The sequence below is a fragment of the Callospermophilus lateralis genome, chromosome 13 (genome assembly GCF_048772815.1).
Source record: "Callospermophilus lateralis isolate mCalLat2 chromosome 13, mCalLat2.hap1, whole genome shotgun sequence".
Lineage (NCBI taxonomy): Eukaryota > Metazoa > Chordata > Mammalia > Rodentia > Sciuridae > Callospermophilus > Callospermophilus lateralis.
Genome location: NC_135317.1, coordinates 13057634 through 13080918, shown reverse-complemented (window position 1 = coordinate 13080918; position 23285 = coordinate 13057634). Strand labels below are relative to the sequence as shown.

Sequence of the window (23285 nt, the reverse complement as noted above, 5' to 3'; positions counted from 1 at the left end):
GACCTGGAGGGGGCGGTGAGGGACACCAGTGTGCACAGCTGCTGCAACACAGCACCTTAAATATCCAGAGTCCAAAAGCACAAAACACCAAGAAACAGGGAAACATGACCCATGCACCAGAGCAACAGAAATGGCCTAAGAAAGGACCCAAGTTTCAGGCTTCACAAAGCCTTTGAGACTGCTGTTGTAAATGTGTTCAGTGAATGAAAGGGAAATGTTTTTAAAGAGGCAAAGGGAGGCAGATGTTGCCACCTCACCAAATAAAGAACATCAACAGAGAGATAAACATTATGGAAAATGAAGTCATGGAGTGGAAAACAGACTAGTCAAAATGAACATCTGACCACAGGGCTGGACAGTAAATTTGAACTAAAGGAGCTTCAGAGACCTGGATGGATGGCTTGTGTGCCCAGGAATTCAAAGCCAGCCTGGGCAATGTAGTGAGACCTGTCTCCAAGGGAAAGAAAGTCAGGGTATTTGAAGAAAGATCAATAAAGATTATGGGAAAAGAATGAATAGTAAAACAGTTCCCGAGAAATGCTGGGCCTAGTATGCAGAGAGAAAACATAGCTGGGAAAAATATTTGAAGAAATAATGGCTTCAAATTTTCCTGCAGAGTGGCTTTGAATGGAGCTCCCAGTTTCCTCCACTGGCCCTACCCTGGGGCGGATGAGCCCCTGCAAGGTTGTCCCTTGACTGAAGCACAATTTAAAATGAAATACCAGGGGTTGGGGCTGTAGCTCAGTGGTAGAGCACTTGCCTTGAACGCATGAGGCCCTGGGTTTGATCCCTAGCACCATATAAAAATGAATAAATAAATAAAAATGAAGATATTTAGAAAATAAATAAATAAATACAAATAAAATGAAATACCAAGCAATGTCTATAACTTAGTTTTTCATTGTATGAAAAGACTTTAATATCTACTGTCTGTCTTCTACATGACACAATCCAGGGACAGAAGGGATGAGAAACTTAGACAAATCCATGAGCTCCTGCTGAGCCATCCCTGTCCCTGTAACCCAGTGGTTGATTTTATGACTGTAAGATCATCCGTGTAAGCGCCAGGTGGAGTGAGAACACAGGGCTCACAGCACCACCATCCCTCCTGCGTTGGCAGGGGTTAGGGTGCTTGGGCTGGGATGACCCTGGGCTAACCGAGAAACGTGGAGCCCTGTGACATGAATGTTTGTAATAGGTGATGTCTAAGAGCACAGTGGGCACGTGTGACTGGCGTTTTCAACACTCCACTGGAGAACGAAAAGGTCGCTGCTCCTGGACACCCATCCACAGCTGCTGAAGAGAGCAGAGGCCGCCTCAGAGGACGGTCCACAGGCTAGCCTCACTCGCGAGCACCAGCACGTTCCAGTTGTGATTCTGTCACAGAGTCTCCAGGCCACAACTTCGAGGACAGCAGCTGAATACACACTAAAGGTGCAGGCGGGGTCTTGGGGGCAAATGCCAGAACAGCAGTGGCACTAGGTCAGAAACTTCCTCTCCAGGGCACAGATGGCCGATGGGCGAGCCGCACTCTGCAAACCGCACAGGGGCACCATGCCCTCCCTGGTTGGCCCTTCCACATCAGCGTCCAGCAAGGATGGTGTCTGGAACCTAGTTTTGTCCTGGGCACCAAGAAGGCAGGTGGGGCCGGGTCCTGTGTGGCCACCATCAACCACCCACGCAGGAAGGGACCCTGCCCTCGGTGGGACAGCCTGTGGCACATTGGATGGGCTTCTTGAGGAAGCAGGGGGCGGCCAAGGCATGACCATGACAGCTGGCTGCTGCTCAGGAGGGACCTCGCTTTGTGAGTCGCAAGCAGGGCCAGGGGAGGCTGGAGGTGGCAGTTCAGAGGCCCCGGGAGCACCTGCCGGTGAGGAGAGCCAAGACACAGGCGATTAGAAAGACAGAGACAGCCACGCTCAAAGAAATCATGACGATTCACCTGAATACCCCCCGCCAGGACCTTCAGCACAACCAAGAGCAGACAGCAGCACACAGACCCTCCGTGCAGACCCTCCACACGTCAGGATGCAATTCTTCTCGGGGAGAAAGTACCCCAAAATTAGGAAGAGCACCAACGCATGGAAATCCTGCGTGTAAAGGAGCAGAGGAACCATGAGGTGCTCTAGCCAGCAGCCACTGCCACAGCGTTTCTGAACAGGGTGGATTTCAAAATGCAGGAAACTGGAATAAATGTGGGACGTTCAGAAATGATGGGTGACATCGTTAAGCTTCAGTTTTAGGTTGGGATTTGGAAAAACTGACAAGAGTAGGAAGGTGGTCAGGTCCCGCTTCTCTTGTTGGTACTGAAGCACCAGGTGACTGGCTTCCAGCAAGACCAAGGATGGCTTCTCATAGGGTCACTGTGCTGGGATCCTGACTTGTGCATCCATTAAGACCAGCACCCACTGACTTGCAGACCAATTCATGGCTCAGTAGGAGCTCATGGATGCCAATGAACAATGATCATTCCCATTTGACTGAAGGGAAGCAGACCCAGGATGGTCAGGTGACTTGCCCACTGTCACACAGCAAGCTTGAGCCTATTTTCCGCACTACGGGATGTTGAAGGCTTCCAAACGAGGACATGGGCCACGGTTTTCCCAGGATCACAGCTGCCACACGCAGACGCGTAACTGAACCTTGAGCCTCAGTCCTGTGCCTCTAAGTTACCTGCTTTTCCCAAGTAACCAGTGTCCTCAAAGGTCAGTACCAGAGAGTGACCATCCCCAGGGATCTCAGAGGGGACCGCCCCTCTGCTCAAACCCACACCATCTGATCATGTGAGCACTGGTCGATTTTCACAGGCGGACAGGACAGGGGGGCAGGCACAGTGCAGCAGGGGACCCAGGGCTGGATCCCTGGTGGCTACGGGGTCCCAGGCACCACTGCTTTCCCACGAGTTCTGATCCCTGCCTCTGTGCTGACCCCATGTCCACAGAGTCCCCTCAAGGTGAAGCCACTTAGGTCAGAGGCTTTGTCATCTGCAAGTGCCACTGCGATGTCAGAGATACCTCTGTACCTTGTTCAGTGGACCAGGAAGACCTGTGGAAATCAACTTTCCTTCGGCAGCGTCCACACCTGGGCGCAGACCTCACGGCGGCCTGTGGTACACTGTGTGCCACTGGGTGCCCTGCTACACAGCAGAACGTCCCCTAAAATCCACACACTGCATCCCCGACTCTGAGGGTGGACAGGGTCTCTACAGAGATGATGAAGTCACAACAAGGCCACCAGGGTGGGCCCCATCCCATGTGATTAGTGTCCTGGCGGGGAAGAAGGCAGGACAAGGACTCCTGGGTGGTGGCAGCCGCATGGGAGCACTGGGCGAAGTCAGCGTGTGCAGCAGGAGGCAGCTCTGCAGGACCAACCCAACCACTGCAGGCACGCGGCCTCCTGGGGGTGCTTGCGGCCTGCGCCTCGTCACCCAGCCCTGGCACATGGAGGTGCCCGCCACCCTCCCCCCAGCAGGAACAGAGCATGGCAGCCCCAACGCAGGACGCAGCAGCTGCCACCAGCTCTGGTCCCTGGCTGCCATCTGCACTAATGCCAGCGGCTCGCCTTCCCTGCCTACATTCTGTCCTCGGTCACTGAATTCAAGGACACCTCCCCAGAACCCAAACTCTGGTTAGAGTAAATCAAATGAAAGAGAAGGACAAATGCAGAGGTCCACGTTAATAAACACAATCTCCAGGGGAAAAGCAGAGCAGACAGAGCCACCTCTCCATGGAGCTTTGCGCTGGTCCCCAACTAAGGCAACCTACTTGGGGTCGGAGAAGCTCTCTCCCCAGATGCAGGTCGTCCGCTACGCCGTGCTCTGTCTTCTGGGAAACGAGGCGCGTCCCCACGTGCCTGCTCCCAGAGAGAAGGAGGAGCGCCATGCAGCCCAGTGTGATCAGCCTCAGTCCTTGGCACAGGGCTGGGCTCACAGCTGCAGCCCAGAGTGGAGGGACAGAAATCCGGAGCAGGCACCTCGAGGTCCCCAGGGACACGCGTGCTGCCCTCGGGTGGCTCACGGCCGTCTGTCTGCAGCCAGCACCTGGTAGCCAGAGAGGGCGTGGAGGGAGGGCCGGGAGCGCCTGGCGGCGAGGCGGAGGGGCTCGGCAGCCTCGGGGGTGGGCTGGCACTCGTGCGGGACCTGGTGGCCCACTGCAGGGGCCCCTCTCGCTTCTTCTTCTCCTCCCTGGGCAGCGGTTCTTCAGCAGCCTGCGCTCTGCCAAGGTCCCTGACATCCAGCCCTAAAGCCACCGAGGCCAGCAAGGCCGTGCACCTGTACAAGGCCGTGTCTGTTTTCCTTCTCTGGGGTGGTCCATGCAGGCTGGCCACAGGTGTCACCCGAGAGGAGCCCGTGGCAGGGCTGGCCGGGGGCCCCTCCTCTTGGCTCTCAGCCTCCGCCAGCTTCTCTTTCTGACCATCTTTCCAAAGAGGCAGGTCAACGCAGGCCTGTCCGGGCACCTTCACTGGCTTTGGTCTTCTGCGTTCAGACCCGCCAGGGGAAGGGGCTGGCTCCTCACAGGACCCTAAACAAAAGCACAAACGCTGACAATGTGGCACCGTCTTGCAGCAGAGATCAGTGAAACTGTGACGGAAAGCAGAGCTCAAACCTCCCGGTAAACATCCTAACCCAAGGCACACGGAGTCCTTCCGGAGGGCCGGGACCCATCTAGCACTCTGAGGACAGACTCCAGGTCCTGCAGCTCAGCTCCCCAGAGATGGGCCAGAAGGACAGCCCCTGCTGTTCCCTACCCTCCAGAAAGCCTCCCTCCCCAGCATCGTGACAGACACCTCCTGGAAAGAAAGTCTTGGAGCTACAAAACGCACACACGTGCACACGCAGAATACTCCTGCTTCCTCATGCCCCGTATAAACACGAAGATCTGCATCTACAATACGTCTTGTGGGCGAGACCATTGCACGCACAGACGTTTCAATATTCACAGCAGCTCAGTTCACAAGAGCCAAGCCATGGAACCAACCTAGGTGCTCTACAACAGATGAATGGATAAAGAAAATGTGACACTCATACACACTGGAATATTATTCAGCCATAAAGAACGAAATTATGGCATCAGTCCGTAAACTGATAGTACAGGAGACTATCATGCTCAGTGAAATAAGCTAGGCCCCCACACCAAAGGCAGACTGTTCTCTGATATGTGGATGTCAACTCACAACAAGGGAGGGGAAGATGAGAAGTTCATTGGACTAGACAAAGGGAATGATGGGAAGGGAGAGGGGATGGGAACAGAAAAGAGAACATGGATCACACATCTTTGGTCTCCTTATGTATGAACACATAACCAATGTGACCCTACAACATACACAACCACAATAACAGGACCATACTTGGAACAAGTTACACCTATTCTATGTGTGCACAATATGTCAAAATATACCCTACGGTCAGGTGTATCTACAAATAAAAAATAAAAATAATAATAATAATAATAATAAAAAAAGAAGAGCGTCACATAGAGGCCAGTGGTTCTCAATGTGTCCCCTGGACCCCAGCAGCCCCTAGGAATTGAGGACAGGCGCATTCCTGGCCCATCCCAGACCAGTGAAGCAGAGCTCTGGGGGTGGAACCAGCAGTCTGTGCTGAGACAGGCCCAAGTCAAAGCTTGGGGCCACAGCGGTAGGGGATGACACCCCCAAAGGCCGGGAAGCCTGGAGGTCCCCAGAACTTAACACTAGCTGCAGAGGAGGCTAGAACTCCCACCACACATGTGCTCACCAGTGGCTGATCCAATGGAAAACCCTGCCATCGGGCTCCCGAAGCCTCCGTGACACAGCCTCTAGCTTTTCCAGCACCTCCTCCTCCGGCACCTGCAGTGTGCTTTATAAGCTGGACGACCCGGGACGCGGGTGTCCTCTCCTCCACTGGAGGCCCTGCCTCCAGCATAGCTTCCCTCGCCCCGCCTGGACGCAGAACCCTCCAGGAAGAGAAACGGGCATGGGAAATTGAGCCCACAAATCGCCCAAAAGACACCAGAAAAACACTGTTCATGTCTCCATCACACTCAGAACCTTGAGCCCCCTGACGCTGTCAAGTGCGGAGGCCAAACTCTTCTCTGCTAACTAGTGCCCTTGAGGCTTTTCAATGATTCCCGTCTCTTCAGCCTCATGTCAGCTCTTCCTCTCAAGAGAACTGTCAGATCGACGTGTTCATTTTGCTACCTCCTATCCTAAATAAATTGGGTCTATGTAGTAAAGCATGTCAGCAAATTTTCCGGTAAAGATCAGGAATTATAAATTCCCCCAATTCCTCCTGGAGCCTACTGACTTCACCATAAGGACTGGGTAGGAAAAGCCCCCCGTGGGGTCGAAACCCAAGCTAACCACTCCCGGCAATACCATACCATTACCTGGCTGGTCCGCAAATAACGAAGCCAACGGCGTGGATTTCTGACTTTTTATTAAGTGAAAGGACCAAGGGCTGTTTCCATCCGAGAGAGGCCTGATCCTGCAAGAGACAGACTGTGTGTCACTTAACAGGACCGCAGGATACACCAGGTTTGGGTACCTACGCTTCAGCCAAAGCTTCAAAGGTGCAGAGGAAGTGCGTTTCACCCTTGAGCTTTGAACAAAAGCTAACTAAGTACACGGACCTTAAGACAAGACAGAAACATGTCAGGAACTTTTAGCCAGTGAACTGAGTCTTCACTTAATAAAGCCAGCGGCTCTCATGCTGGCTGCTTTCCGGAAGCCGAGTCCAGCCAACAGCCTGGGCTGGCCGCGCCACAGCCCTCAGAACGAACCCCGAACCCTGCAGGCTCCACACACCTACCTCTCTCTGACATCGGCTCTTTCATGCATTTGAACTGAGTTTGGTCCCCACGTACAACCCCTTCTCTTGAAATTCCTTCCAATATCTTCAAATTCTCCTTGCTGAAAGGCTGCGTTCTTCCCCCACGTTTTATTGCTCTCGTCGGAAGTCACTAAACAAAGAGCATCATCGTTAGTGACGATGGCTTAAAGCCACATGCACAACCCATCAGCCACGAGACCCCTGACTCAAATGGGAAAACAAGGAAGGGCAGATACATATTATCCAGTCCAAAGGAAATCCACTTTTCTAATCAGAAAAACAGCAAGGGAAGTGGGCAGAATTAATGGAAAATTTGATGGAAATTAACAGCAGAGATTGGATTTATCCATCTGATGTTCTGAGACAGCGAGGTGTGCATTTTAACTTCTGAAGCAGGAACCAGACTGAACATTTAACTTAAAATAAACTCAGTACCCTAATGTTAGAAAAAAAAAAAATCTAAGTTTTAAGCTTGAAACACAAACACATGCTTTAAAGTTGTAGCTTAACCTGATTTTTCAGGAGCAATAGGGTTGGCTACAAGTGCCCCGGATAATCTGGAAATACTCAAGGTCCCTGTCCTGCCTTTACTCTCGCCCCACAGGTTTGAGCAGGCTGGTACCCCTACTTTGCTGATCTGCTTCCTCCAGGGCCCCTGCCTTCAGGAGGTTTGGAAACCACTAGGGAGATCAGCCCCAGGGAGAAAAGCAGCCCTGAAACACCAGGCGTGTCCAGGAGCCGAGCAGGAAGGGCACCTGCAGGAAGTCCTGGGCTGTGGAGAGAGGGACGGACGCCACGACCCCATGCTCACACACAGCATCACACACCACACACACATGTACACGTGAATATAGCAAGCTCCTGCTGGGGCTTGCCTCTGGGGGAGGCTGCCCTCAGCACAGGGCTGGGGCGCTTCCTGCGGGGGCGTTTAAAAACCAGAGGCATTGGGTGTGACGATTTGTGGCTTCTATGTTTCCATTCTTTTCCAAATTTTAAAACATGTGCACATACACATGTGCTGATGCACACGCACACACCTGTCTAACGCTCTGGAACAGGCACTCACTGCTCTCAGGAGGAGTCTTCACAGAACAGGGGAGGAAGGACTGGCTGCGGCAGTCAGGAGGCCAGACCCCAGTTTATCTCAACAACACAACTGCAGAGAGCCCGACAGTCCTTGGTTTCTTGTTCTCCTCCTCCTCCCATCCCCCTCTCCTTCCTCTCTTGATGCACTCCTGTTTTTTCGCTGTCTAAACATTTTCTGAGCTGGGCATGGTGGCCACACCTGTAATCCCAGTGGCTAGGGCTTGGGAGGCTGAGGCAAGAGGATTGTTGAGTTCAACGCCAGCCTCAGCAACTTAGTGAGGCCCTAGGCAACTTAGCAAGATCCTGTCTCTAAATGCTACTGCCATCGGACAGGCCCCCAGGTCTCTGCTGTTGGAGGTTTGGGTGTGGTATTTCTGCCTCAGTCAGCAGGGCTACCTAGGTTTCTGTTTGTTCTGCAGGTTGGTGAGCGGGGTGGGGAGTCAAGGGCGCTCCTGGCATCTCCAGCTTGCTGCCACTCCTTGGAAAGACTCAGGCTTAAAGTTTACCACCCCCTCCTGATACTGTCACCGGGACACAGGCCAAGGGTGGACAGGGCAGCAGGCACCACAGCCAGGAAGCTCTGACTGTCCGACAGGGAACAGGTGCATTCTGTCCTGGCTTTGAGCCTTCGACCTGAGTCTGCACCCTGAAAGCTGAGATCTCCAGAATCAGCGAATCTTAGTGTTTCTCATTCTCAAAGTGAAGTGGGCCCTAACATGGTCTCACACGGCAATGCCGGTCACCAGGTGAGCCAGCGGGGGTGACAGTGAGGAAGGAGACATTCTGCACAATCACTGGCGCAGCTTGCCAGCGACTATTCTCTGCACCGTGCCGGAAAACTGCTTTTGTGCCCAAGTCAAGCATGCACTGAGGCCCTTTCCCTGGGTGTCCCTTAAGACGCGTCTGGGTCAGAGCTCTCTCTTGCTGGCATGGTGATCTGACCCCATGCCCCTGCTACTTCCCACTGTAACACCCTTCCTTCTGCTTTAGACTCCTGCTGGCAAAATAAGTGCATAATGGCTCTTGCACAACGAGTGTTTCTCACTGAAGTCCACCCACGTGTCCAGGGAAACAGAGCCAGAGGACATCGTTGACCCTCTGCAGGCAGAGGCAGCCCAGGCCCCTTGGCCGGGTGTGCCTATCCGTACCCCAAGCGCCTATCAGAGGCCAGATTTCCACAGTGAACACAGCCAAGGCTGGGAAAGGCAGACCCCAGACAGAGGAGCAGGGCAAGCCAGGAAGAGCCCCGGGGGTGGTGACAGGGCAGCAGGAAGCAAGTTGGGAGGGCAATGCTCGGCACACATGGAGCCTCTGCACGCCAGGTATTCCTAGGCCACCGTCACCCTCAGCGCACAGAACAGCATCGCAGGGCTGAGGAGTTAAGGGAACTCGACCCATGTCTCAGGGGCAGGGCCAAGGCTGGGGTCCAGCCCCTGAGAGTCTGTGCCAAAGTCCACCCACGCCCTACTGCCCTCCATGCCAAGCACTGTGAGAACACAGGACCTCTGGGGAGCCGGGCTGGGGCAGGGACACAGACAACAAGAGCGGCTGTGCAGCAGCCGAGGCTGGACAAAGATGGCCATGCTGAGCTGGGAGGACCTTGGCCCATGTCCCCCACTAGAGTCGGTCCCACTTGGAATCCTGGGATCAGAATGGCTCATCGCTAAGACTGAGCACTGGGGGTGCCCACTCTGAGTTGGCCTTGTGCCCATTGTACAGGAAGGAAGTCATCTGAAATCCCTAAAGTACCTCCTTCATCCAGGACAAATTTTGGGTGCTGTCAGGCTGCCCAGCGCCACTTCCCCAGGTCCGAGAGTGGGCGCTCCCAAGGGTGGAGGAGGAGGAGAGGGCAAAGGGCAGAGGAGGAGGGCCAACGACCTTCTCCTGCCTACAGTTAAGCTCTGACTGCCCAGGCCCAGGCAAGGTATAAAACACAGCTTTAAAAAAAGATCCTTATCAAAAAAAAAAAAAAAAAAAAAGCCTTCTCAGAAGAACAAACCATTTACAGAAAAACGATGGCACTGTGAGGAGACGGTCCAGGAGCTTACCAAGAAATTAAAATCCCTGCCGCTCCCCAGGGTTTTCATTAACAAAAAGGAAAAAAAAAATGGAGTTTACAGCTGGAAATTTTCTTATGGATTTTTTTTCTCCCCAAATAAGGAGGATAAGTCAAGAGGACAGAGGTTAGTGGACAAAGAAGAGAAGCTGTGAATGGATGAGCAGGGTGGTAATGGCCTTAGTCCACTGACACTCTCATCACCCACTCTGTCCTCACCAAGTCTGCTCGTGGGGTCTGTGAGGACTCGCCTTCGGGAAAAAAATAAATCAATGATCTTCTTCATCCCACTCCACCAACTGTGACCCAGGGTCTAAACGCAACTCTCAGCGCACAAAGAAGCGCGTGCAGACCCGAGCCCCTCCAGGGAACGCTCTCTCTAAAACCACAACTCGGGCAGTACTTTGAAGCATTCGGTTGGCCAAACCTAAAGTAGACTAAAGTTAAATCTCAAAAGTAAAATGTTTTTTTTTTTCCCCTTAAAAAACAAGCGAACAAGGCTGACGCTGTAGTTCACTGGCAGAATGCTTGCCTAGCACATATGAGGCACTGCATAAAATAATAATAATAAAATAAACAAATAAAACAAAGGCATGATGTCTGTTTACAACTATGAAATATCCAAAAACTTAGCAACGTATGGCTTAACAAGCTGGTGTTAATTTTGCACGTGGACATTAACAAAGTGTCTCAAGAGCAAGGACTTCACCTTCCACTTGAGCCTGCCCACGTCACACTGCACAGAATCCACAGGTCACCTGTGGTCGTGAGCAGAAGGAAACTGGCCTTAGGAGCCTGAGGCCAAAGCGTGTTTTCCAGATAGTTGCTGCACCTGTTCGCATCAGCAGCCCGCGGCCTGCTGTAAAAACACTTCTGCTTGGTCTGAATCCAAGGCAAGCAAAGGACAGGGTGAAGAGAGGAGCGACAGGAGGGGCGCTCACGCTGGATGGCCCGCAGCCGGGGCAGCATGGCGGGGCTGCTGGGCGGGCTGCGGCTCCTGCTGTCCGGACTCCTGCGCTTGTCCAGGCTGGGCGAGGCCTGCACAGTTATCTTGTGCTGGAAATCTGTTGGATACAAATCAAAGAACAAGATTTCACAATGTCCTCTGTGCACATCAATAAAAGCACACACTGCTGTAAGCAAGCACTGAGCAAGGCTATTTCAGAGTCTGTCTCTCACTTTGGTTTATCTGTCCTCAACTTGGGTTCCAGAGAATGACTGACAGGTTCTGTGTCAGGTACAATGACACGCAGGGAAATGCTCCTGGGTCATTACACAGCTCTTGATCCACTGGCAAGTGTCACCTGCGTGCAGTTGAAGACGGTTAAACACAAAGGTGAAGCAGGAGGCCAGGCCATCACTGAGAGCAGGGTGGACTGCTCAGAGCCCGTCCCCTCACCCCCTGAAGGGCACCAAGCACTTCACGGGACCCTGTGGTGAGTGAGACAGAGGCGCACTCTACAAACACTCTCCAGGCTGTCCTCGCCTGGCTGGATGGGGCAGAGCGAAGCCCCAACTGAGGGACTCTGATGACAGAGCAACATGGCCAGAGGGCAGGGAGGCTGAAGGGGAGAACCAGCAAACCTGGGGGCACAGGGAAAGGAACTCTTGGGCATCTTTCTGGGAGGTGCTGAGACGGACTTTTGCTTATCTGATCTCCCGCTCACAGGGCCGTTTTTTACGGCTGGGCAGAGGTGGGCGTGAATGTGCAGATTTTGTCTGGTGAAGACACAAACAGTTCCCAAGAGCATAAAAGACAAACCCCCCCCCCCCAGGTTCTGGCCTGCTGCCACACTGGGCTCTGGCGGGGTCTGGGTTCTGCTCCATCCACTCCTGACACCCTGCCTCGCACTGCCCACGAAGACCCCGCTGCTCGAATTCCACTGAACCAGCTTTATCTGTGTGTTTTGTTGTTGTTATTTTGCTAAAATAACAACAAAAATAAAAAAGTAAAATCTTCGAGACATATTCATTTCATATTTGCAAGAGGGGCATGATTCACATTTTTTGAAACGATCCTTAAAGAACTTTAGTGGACAACCTATTATTTGAGATGAAGTGGGGTTAGAATTTGGAAGGCAAGGCATCTATGCAATCACTCAAACTCAAAATCTCAGGTTGTTTTGATACTTTCTTCTCCCTGACCCTACACATCCATGAAGCATAAAATTCTATTATATTTATTACGTATTATTACATTATAAATTCTGTTGCATATTCTTACAGAAGAGAATTTACATCCAGGTTCTAGAGTTAGCAAACTTGGTGTCCCAATTCTACCCCTTACTAGCCAGGTGAATTCTGGGAAAGTAACTTCTTTAAGTCTCACTACATTCACTTATAAAAATCGTTGGAAAAAAAACATTATTCCTAATTCACAGGACCGTGATGGAAAATTGAGCCTGAAGAAGTGAAGAGTGCCCACCACCAGCCCTAACGGCAGCCGGTGCTGGTGCTCATGACCTGCTCGCTGTCCCTCCCCACGACCACCATGTGTGCACTCAGGCTGCACCTGGGCTGCACAGTGCCTTCTCTTCCCACCCTCTTGGGCCAAGTCCAGCTCACAGCAGCTAGATGCACTTTGTAAAATGCATGACTGACCGTGGCAGTCCCCTGCTTAAAATTCTTCAAAAGCTTCTCATGATTCCAAAGTTACAGATTAAAATGTAGCTGACTCAGAAACCCCTGCACCTGGAATGTGGGCCTCTAGCCTCTTCTGTGATGCTGGGGCTGGACCCCAAGGCCTCAAGCATGCCAGACAAGCACTCTACCTCCGAGCCACAGTCACAGCCCCTGGTGCCCATTTTAAAATGCTGTATTTTAGGTTCAGATTCTCCTGCAACTACCCAACCCTGCCACACAGCAAAGGAGAAGTCCAGAAGATGCCGGATGCATGTGCTCCAGCAGGACTCGCAAATGCTACCCCACCAGGAGGCACTTCTCCCACAGGAGGGGATAGGCTACCACAGGGGACAATGGGACACGCAGGGATGAGACTATGCTGGGGTGAGGGTGCCAACCATGATCAGCTAGAGGCAGGAGAACAGGCCGAACAATCCGAACTCAGAGTGTGGCCTCCCCTACAGAACCTGGGCCTCGTGGGTACCCTTGACCTTCTGAAGCAGGGAAAGGGCGAGTCTGTCCCAGTTCTGTGCTCAGGAATTCCACCTTGTTGCTTAGTGCCTGGCTGCCGTGAGGCTCTCCCTCTGGATATCGGCTCCCAGCCAGAACCGTGGCCCGGGTGCTGAGGAAGGCTCTGCAGGTGGGTCAGCTATGCACTCAGCCAACAGCCTCCAGGGGATCAATCACTTTCACATGAAGGCATGTGACCCTCCAGAATCCCGAGGAGCCGGCCTGCTCCCCATGCACATGCACCCTCTCATACACATGTGTGCAGTGGTTCCTGCAGGACTTAGTCCTTCTGAAGCTGATAAAGTTAGAACACAATGCTTTAGAGAAATACCAAACCTGGGAATCGTCACAACCTCTCCGCTTTGCTTCTTACACATCCTAAAAGCACAATCTAAGTTCAAAATAAACCCAGTAGAGAGGGAGTGATTTCAAGTGATCACAACACAAAACATCTTGTGACCCTACCTCTTCCTTCTACAAGTTCGGAGAAAAACATTCAGTATACTCACAAAGCACAAAGTTTCACAACTAAGTGGCACAGATTATGCTATGTCGCTTTTTAAATTGCTAGTCTTCCTTATTTCAGAGCCAGGCACCAAGAGATCCTAGCAGGGATAAAACAATATTAGTTTTCTAACAGTAAGTCATCATGGCTATAAATAGTCATAAGATTAAACATCATCATCAGTGATTCTCAAAGATAAAATCACAAGTGAACCTGACTATTCGCCTTGAGTAACAGGTGTCTGAAAGAACCACAGGCACACATATTGAGGGCTGATTTGTAGGAGCTTCTTCGAAGTTCTCTGAGCTGGTTCCACATAGAGAACCTGCAAAGGGGCTCATGGTGGTAAGGGAACACCCTGGTTGGAAAGCCACACCTCCCAGCTCTGTCTTCCTGGACAGGGCGCCGAAAAGAACTGCCTGCTAGATGATAAGTATAACTCCCTTGAATGTCAAGTATGAACAACTGAATATAGGTATGAATAACTGCTGTTCTTCTACAGTAAGAACGCCTGCCCTGTTCTGGGTATTGCACGTGGTACTGCACCCAGGAGGAAGGGTTAGTACCAGGACTGCAAGGTGCAACGCCCCCCTTGTGGGTACAGGAGGTAACTGCAACGCCAAATCCCAGAGGCTGATCTCATTCCTGCCTGATGGACAGATAGTAAGCAGCACAGCAGTGGATTCTTTGGTTATGTTTTAACTGACAACTTTCACTAAGTGCCACAAAGTAAATAAATATGTAACTAGAAGAGAAACATCCAATAATACAAGCCAGGAATAAAAACAAAAAAAAATAGATATATTTAGTCCGTAGAACTAATATGTTCCAGGTATCAGCCAAGGGCCATTGAGAGGAAAAGCAGGAGCGCAAGTCTGACTTAGGGATCCTAAGGAATTTCACTTACTCTCCCTGCCCGTGAAGAGCAGAGAACCACTGGGATGGTTTAACTTTTCTTCCAAGATTTTTGCCTTTCCGAAATCCAATTCTTGCTACTTGCTCCCCCATAGTTCCCAAGAGAAACCTTGAATGTCAATGACCACAGCTCGGTTCCCACATGGGCAGGAAAGGGGTGCAGGCAGAAAAGGGGTGCAGAAGGCAGCTGGAAAAGAAAGCTACCGTCTAGTGCCTCTCAATCTTCCCATCTGCTATGCAGGAAAGCAGAAACCTCACTGTAGACACAAGAGTCTATAATTAACTTACTGCCGATACCTATATATGAGACTGTCCTGTCAGTGGGCTCCAGGCACACTCCAGCTGAGGCAAACATCAGAAGAGAGCCTGAAAACAACTGGTTTTCCTCATCAGAGAGGGAAGTGTGTAAGGCCCCCAGCCTAGTCTCACCTCGTCAAACTGAATCATCAGTAACAGATAACCTTCATCACCACCACACATTAGCAATTTCTAATCAACCAACAGTACCTTCAAAAAACCTTAAAAAGTCACTCCATCCTGCAAGCCTTCCAGTGTCTGTAAATAGTTTATAAGACAATTTATACACACGTTGTGTAAAATACAACTCTCACCACAGTTATTTAAGTGAAATTTCCATGTCATTAACAAACACCTTAGGAAGACACAGCATCCACAAAGAGCATCTTAATACAAACACATATGTACCTGGATAGATAATATAATTCTATATCAAAGTTTTAGCAATCCTTATATGTTATTATCACAATGTTTAAAAAAATGCCTTTGAAGACTTCCCTAGATTTACTGGTTTATTTTTATGCACTTGGATGAAGGTTGGAATATAACTGAAGAACTCGATTTGCTATGTTGAAGGTGCTGATGACGGCAAACGTGTCCCTGTGAACTCGGGTGCCAGATGTGATCACAGATCCTCGAGATATCCTTAACCTTTAGGATAAAATGTCAACGTCCTATTGTTCCGCACTTTACAGTGCCACCCGGTGCCACACCAGCAGGACACAGGCTCTGCTTTGATTTCAAAAGGACTAGGTCAACCCACCACGACACTGGGAGGCAGACTGAGGCCTGAAAGAAGGGCCACACACTCCTCTATGCTGCTTTGCACCTGAAGGTCATCGGGTCACTGAATGAGAACAGGATGAGCAACCAACTGTGCATATTTACGTATTCACTGTTTTAAAAACCTTCCTGCCCAAGCTTTCACAATTCTGAGGAGACAAAGCCAGTTAAGAGTTTGAGGCACAGAGATCCTCCAGAAACGTGAGAACATGTCCTACCTGAGGGGAGACTGATGCGATGTCCATCTTTGAGCTTCAAGCGGCTCCTCCTGAACTTGCCCTTCCTCCTCTTCACCTGGGGCTTCTCCTGGTTCAGCTGGAAGATCAAGAGGTTCAGCTCTCGCTCCAGCACGTCGATCTCACGCGCTGCCAGCTGCTGCTCCCGGCGCCGGAGCAGAGCTTCCTGAGACTTCTGCTGCAGAGCAGCCCGCACCAGCTCCTCCTCCCGGGACCGCAGCTCCTGCAAGGGTCACACCCAGGGAGTCACTCTCCGCAGGGAGGAGGCCCTTCAGGACTCTAACACCTCCTGCAAACCTCAGCCTCTGGATTCCCAGGCGCGCTGGGTGAAGCTCCCTGTCCTCAGGAGCTCGTGGGAGTCAGGACAGCCAGGGTGCAGAGCCGGCCAGCCCACCACGGACCTGGAGGAAATCCAGGCCTCTGAGCTCCCTGTGCCCTCTTAGCTCTGTGACCCAGAGAGGGCATCTCTGTGCCCTCTCAGCTCTGTGATCCAGAGAAGGCTTCAGGAGCTCTCACACGTGGGCTGCCACCGGCACATTGAGGTATGTTAGCACAGCAACGAGCACAGGCCTGAGTAGCCCATTGCAAAAGGAAGCCCAGCGGTGAAGCCATCAGTGGAAGGATGATTACTCTAATTCCAAAGCCTGCAGTCCAGATTTCTTTAGAGAGGCCCTTCCTGTGGGCATTTAACAGCTGCTTGAGAATAAAACATCAGCTGGTGTGGGAGGAGGCAGAAAGAGCCTGCAGGAAGGGCTAGTGTTGGAAGGGACAGTGGAACACACCAAACCGCGACCCTCTGCACAGGCACCCCCCATGGAGCTTCCCTGGCCCCAGACAGCGCCTGTGAATTACCCAACAGAAGTTCCTCGGCAATGCCTACCTACTGACTAATGTCAACTTCCTCTTGGTTTTGGTTATAGAATTTATTGAATTTCTGAGAAATCGGACATCTATGAGTTAAAAAAAATTTTTATGCCTCTTGGAAAAAAATTATTCAACATGGAATCTGAGAATGCTATTACGTTTAAACCATATCCCCATTCCTATTTCTGTTGTATTCTCTTCTTTACCAGGGACGTAACTATTCCTTTGAGGGGTGAACTCCTTTCTATTGTAGACATACTGCTATTAAATCCAGCACTTACACGGAAAACAGGGTATCTGCAAGCTTTTCCCGTACTCTGCTCAGACGAACTCAGTCTTAGCGCAGTCTCAGTCCACCCTTGGTTGGATCTGCAGAAGGCTGCTCAGGCATAGCCTGAGCAGGATAGGCTTTGGGAGTACTGAAGGTGGGGAACATGTCCCACTGCATGTGGCCCACCTCCAGGGTGCTGGTCCCCAGGGCCAGCCAGGGACTAGGGGGCCAGTTCAACTCTGCCAGCCCCTTGGACTTTACAGATGGACCCAGGTCTGTCAGAACAATTATCACAAAGCAAAATAAACAAAGAACATCACCTCCACCACCACCACCCCCCGCCCGCCCCTACCACACACACACAAACTAACAGGACAAGATCCAGAAGAGACTAGAAGAGCCGGGGTGCAGCTCAGAGATGGAGCCCTTACCTAGCAGGATGAGGCCCTGGGTTCCAGCCTCAGCACACAAAAAATTAAGAGACCAGGAGCTCCAAGAACAAATGTGTTCATTCAGATCAAACCAACTCTGAATTTATGGCAATTTCACCAAAGAGAACTGAAACTCAACTCTGAAGCATCCTTTAGTTTAAATTTTTTAAAATAAAGTGCACAAACAAAACTGCAGAGGGAATGGTTTACCCCAGATAGCCAGCCTTCTGGTTGGCCTGTGGATAAGCACCAGCTGGGTCCTGCTTATACAGCTCATTACAGTGTGTCAGGTGCAGACTGCTATTTATTACTTGAAAAGAAAGAAAAATGTTATGTATTTTTAAAAGTTCTGTAATTCATTTTTTCACTGGTAACTTTCTCCAACTAGTTTGTCCAAATTGGAGCTTTTACTACAGTATATTTGGGGACAGAGGATAATTTCTATTCAGCTTACAGCTTCTAACTCCCAACATGACCTTTTAAAAAAATATTACTTTTCAGCAGTGTTGACGCCGATCCAGCTCACTATTGTCAAATGAGAGGCATAAGGACGAGATATGGGCAGCACATTCACTCGGGCTTTTATGTCACTACTACATGAATTAAATAAGAAACCACTTTTAATTCCAGGTTCAATCTAAAATATGCATCCCCTTGTAATAACCTCACCCGAAAAAAGAAAAAAAAAAAACAAAAATCACTTGCCTAAAACATGGTAAATATTTATATATGATCAAAAAGAAAGTAGTCAAAGAGTCCTGAGGGTGGGGAACATGTCCCACTGCATGTGGCCCACCTCCACTTCTGTGAATTTTAAAATTCTAAAGTAAAAGAAAAAAAGAGGTCTGGGCCATTAAACCCTCTGGCTATTTTGTAATGAAGCACACCAAGCAAGTCCTCCTGCTGGAAGGAGTGCCAGAAGGGGCAGTTGTTGGCTGCAGGCCATCCTTGAAACGGCAGATCCGGGTTCCCAGACGGGCCGCTCAATCATTAACGACAACCTCCTGTACCACAGAACCCAAGCAGGCACTTGGAGAGAGGCTGGGGGACTCGGGACCCACATCTGAGAAGCTGTATATAGCTGAGCAATGAGACCGTGGCGGCCCAGTGCCTGGCCATCCATTCCAGCCCACGCCTCCCAGCCAGGGAGCCCATGTCTCCTTGTGAGCAGAGGAGACCCATCTTGGACCCTGTGCTCCTCACTGTGTCAGAAAGATGCCATCAGGAAGCTTTAAGCAAAACATAAATTCATAAGGTGGGATGATTCTCTTATGATGAATCAAAGGCTCACAAGATACCATCAATGCTGGATTCCAAAGAGCAATGGGTAAGAATCAAAGCGAAGGAAAAAAATCAGCACCAAAACAGCTAATGCTGGGATTCCTACAAGGGTATAACCTGATAGAGGTCACCAAAATGCAATCAGAAGAATAAGAAAGACTCCACTCTCAACCTCAAGAGGCAGAAAGCGCTCTGGAAGCAAGCTCTTATTCCTAACCCACCGACGGGAGAATCGCCCAACACACCTGCATCCTGCAGCCCCAGAGAGGCTTCATCAATGACTAAAGGAAAAAGGTCAGAATAGCTGTGACTAATGAGATCACTTCCCAATTTTAATTCTGTGATTTTTAGTATTTTTGCCTCAAAATCCTCTACCCCTGCATAAAATCATTTTTATTTTTCTGATGAACCATCAAATTTTAGTATTCCTGAAAATAATTTAGAGAAATGTAAAAGGGAAAAAATATCGTTTTTAAGTCAACTAAAAGCACTGAAGTTCATCCTAAATGTAACGGTGACCTCCCCGCTGAGAGTAGCCCTGCCAAGAGCTGCAAGGTGAAGGGCCAGCCAGCCTGTGGCCTCCACATCCCTCCCCAGCAGGTGCCCACCTTCTGCCAGGGCACCACCCAGGTCAGCTAAGGCTAGCCTGTCCTCTCCTGAGGTGAACAAGTACCCAGCTCTTCCTAAGTGGACTGGTGTACTGCAAGGAAAGTTCAACCGACTTCCCCCAATCCTAGGGACAATGGCCTTGCTATGACACCCAGAAGCAGAGAGTGATGCTGAGTTCAAGCCCATTTGGCCAGGCCATCTGGCTTAGAGCCCTGGTCCTCACCACTAAAGATGGCCACCAGTGCTGGCATGAGACCCCTGGGTGATCCCATGCCATCTCCTGAGCTCCCTAGAGGGGAGCTGACAGCCTTCCTGGCAGGCTAACATCCCAAGAGCCCAAAGTCATCCATCTGGAGACCAGACCTCAGTCCTCCTGAACGTATGTTCCCCTTGTCCACCTGACAGTCCAATGAGGTATGGGATTCTTACAAGGGTATAACCTGATAGAGGTCACAGAAACTTACCATGTTGTACTTCAATGTGACATGTTAGGAATTTGTGGGCACAAACATTCAGAGGGCTCGACAGTACTGCAGGTCACACACTCCAGGCAGGAAGAAACCCTGACCATCAAAATGCTCAAGCACTACAAAATGTCTTTAAGAAATAAATACTACCACTGTACCAGAGAGGCGTGCCTGAATTTGGGGTCCCTACGTGTCCCTCAATAGCATCTGTCTTCATCCAGGAAACCACACGACTCATCTCCCAGTCCGCCTTCCCACTGTGCTCCTGACCCAGGGTGCCCTCTCATGTCACAGAGCTGCAGCCTCAGTGTGCTTAGCATATGGGCTTATCCACCCCACACCCCGAGAAAGCCTAAGCCAAGCACAGCTCTACGGCAACATCTTAGGAGTCCACACTTATGCATAGTCCCGTTTCCCCAGCAAAGCAATGGTCTCAGAAATCAGAGAGGTGAAGCAGGAAGAACCAGCATCAAAGAGGCTTTGGAAGCCCTGACCATGAAACCATGCAGACCTTGTGAGTCTGAGGTGCATGAGCCAATTGCAAGAAGGCATCTTTGTGACCTCCAAGTACCAAGCAAGTATATGAGATGGAAGGGTTACTGTGGACATTTTGGCAAGAAAGCTAAAGATGCACCAAAATGCTTATGGGTAAAATAACATGATTTGGTTTAAATATTCCAGTTTAAAAAACACAATGGGAATCAGGTGTGGTGATGTAGGCCTGTAATTTCAGCTACTCAGGAAGCTGAGTTAGGAGGATCACAAGTTGAAGACCAGCCTGGACAACTTAGTGAGACCCTGTCTCAAAAAATAAAAAGTCCTGGAGATGTAGTTTAGTGGTGTAGCACCCTGGGTTCAGTCTCCAGTAATGCCAAATAACAGTAGTAGGAGTAGTAACAATAATAATAGTAGGGAGAGATTTATCAAATGATGAAATGATGGCAATTACTAAACTGGTTAATGCACACAAAAGGTTTATTATGCTACTCCTTTTTTTTTTAACATTTAAAAATTTTCCAAACAAAAGGACTTTTCCCCCAATTATCTATTTTAAGGACATTTTTGCTTTTATTTTTAACCAAAAGAAAGCAAGAACCCATAAATCCTGAAAATACTGTAGAATAACGCTACTAGTGACTTTGGCTCTTATTTTCCATAATTTTTATGAGTGTAAGCATGTTACAATTAAAAAGTCCACCTCACCTTTTCCTTGGTTCTCAGCTCATCAAACATGTGCTGAATTTCCAGTTTCCAGTCATCCTGCATGGAATGAAAAGAATCCTGGGGCATTTCGGTCAGCACGGCCTCTTCTAGAGCAGTCAGCTGCTGGAGAATCAAGGCGAAGGACGGGCGGATGTGAGGGTCTTGCTCCCAGCACTCTAAGATAAACAGGAACCATGTGATTCTCCCTGGGCATACTTCAGGGGACTTCCACAGTGTGGTTTTAAAATGTATTTTACACCAACCTGGTTTTCAGCTTGACATCTGTCACTGAACCAGAAACCCATGTCTTCAACATCTGCCCTGAAGGTTTAAGGACCCACTAACAAGAATGTCCACACTTTATCAACCCAGGTCCCTGCCAGGAAGGCTGCTGTGGCCAGCACCACAATACGGTCAGCACCTGGACCCGTGTGTCCCATGCCTTGCCGTGAATGGTGTTGTAGAGGCCTCAGCTGCCAGGGTCACAGACTTCCTGGTGCAGAAATTCATGTCCATAAAACCCACCCCAGGAACACAGTCTCCAGAGTGTTGTCCTCACAACAGCAGTTCTAGGAAACAGCACGCCTTACCAAGAGTAAATGAGTTTCGAGAGATAAGGATCAGATAGACAAGGTCAGGTACAACCAGGCTAGGTAAGCCTGTTAAACACTTCTGATCGTTAGGTGTGACAAATGGCAGATGTGGCCCAGCTCAGGGCTGCTTGAGTTCTGCGCTGTACAGGGAAACTTTCATTCCACTCGGCTGAGCTCTGTGCAGAAAGGAGGCTCTGTTAAAAAACGCATGGTGTTCAGCTACTCGGGTCACCAGCGGGTCACGTGAGGGTTCCTATCCAAGACGAAGCTTCTCCCCTAAGCAACTGGGAATTGGAATCACCAGACACTGCTTTTTATGGCTATCCATGCGGATGTCCTCACGAGCCCCTCTCCTTGGCCCCAACACACGAAAGCAATGGTTGCACAAATAAATACCTTTCATGAGCTTGGCAAACGGCTCGGGACAGGTGGACGGGATGGGCAGAGTGAGCTTGTTGACAGCCACCCCATAGGCCACAGCAAGACCGTCGATGCCACGGTAGGGCACCTCTCCCGTGAGCAGCTCCCACAGCAGCACGCCATAGCTGGGAAGAAAAGTCAGCAGGGTGTCAAAGGGCCCAGGAGCCCCTTCCTCAAGACAGCTTTGACACACATGTGGCCTTCCTGAAGTCCCCACCAGGGTGGCTCACCCAGCTGGCTAGTGGCCACTGTCCAGGGGGAGGACAGCTCAAACACCTGCACACCACACAGACCCCCTCCACTAGGGCTGCCTGCACTCTAGGCTGGGAACTGATACACACGGGAAAGAAGGGAGAACACGGCACATGCCAGGAAAAGGCCCTGGGGTGCGCTGGTGCTCCTCCACCCTGGGCAGGGCTGCTCTGGCACCGAGGCCTGTGGCGCACCCAGGCAGGATGCAGGTCGTGGTGAGCTGCTCACTAGCCCTGTCTGCACTCACAGCCCAGAGAGACCATCTTCACTCAGCTGAGCCCTAAATAACAGCAAACCCTGCTCCACCCCTCAGAGCTGTTCTGTGCAGAAGAGAAAAGAGAAAGGAACGCATCACGTACATGACGCAGCACCACAGATGGTGACATGCCAGACCTCTTAGCTTTCACCCTGAAACCAATACTTTTCCAAGATTATCTGGTTAGTTTCTTGTCAATTATTTCCATCTTGATTCATTAGTAATGACATGATTTCAAGAATAAGTAAGCTTAACTCATATATTGGTTAAGAAAAATCACCTCAGAGCAGGGGATCAAAAAATTCTCAGAACTCAAAGTCTTCAACATAAAAAATTAAAAAAAAAAAAAATCTCATTAGCTACAGCCCCATGGGTGAAGCTACACTCACCTGTTCCTTTGTAATATAACTCCTTGCCCTGTTTAGGATAGAATCTTCCATGGAAGTGCCTTGTGTGTGTCCCCTTCTCTTACTGTGCCCTTGGGTGTGGCCTACCCAGAGGTCAATCAACCTGATGACAGTGGACATCATGAAGACAGACTCAGCCCCCTGAAACCTGGCCCCTTGCCTCATTTGAATAGCTTCTCCTCAATAAAAGGTGTCAATGTGTGCTCTCGCTCTTTCTCTTCCTCCGGACCCTTAAGATCAGAGGAGCTGTCACAGCGACCCTAAAGAAAAAGTTATTGTGTCTCTTGTGTGGTTATTTTGTGCAGCCCAATTAGCCCAATTTAACTGGAGTGACCCCTGAGCCTTTTAGTCACGAAAAGAAACCGGGCACTCCCAGCCTCACTTGCGCCCACACCCCCACGTGCAATGCCTTG

General features: G+C 50.3%; 1 protein-coding gene across 1 annotated transcript in view; it reads right to left on the bottom strand.

The window, feature by feature from the left end:
* Window positions 1-1478: 1478 nt before the first annotated feature.
* The window catches only part of Map3k21 (mitogen-activated protein kinase kinase kinase 21), a 35572-nt gene continuing 13765 nt past the window's right edge, over window positions 1479-23285 (bottom strand). The window contains exons 3-10 of the mRNA XM_076832159.1: window positions 21934-22082; window positions 20945-21120; window positions 15801-16041; window positions 10892-11014; window positions 6788-6938; window positions 6366-6463; window positions 3930-4520; window positions 1479-1864 (exon numbers count right to left, since the gene is read on the bottom strand). Coding sequence (XP_076688274.1) covers window positions 1479-1864; window positions 3930-4520; window positions 6366-6463; window positions 6788-6938; window positions 10892-11014; window positions 15801-16041; window positions 20945-21120; window positions 21934-22082 — 1915 coding nt within the window. The remainder of the gene's footprint in view (window positions 1865-3929; window positions 4521-6365; window positions 6464-6787; window positions 6939-10891; window positions 11015-15800; window positions 16042-20944; window positions 21121-21933; window positions 22083-23285) is intronic.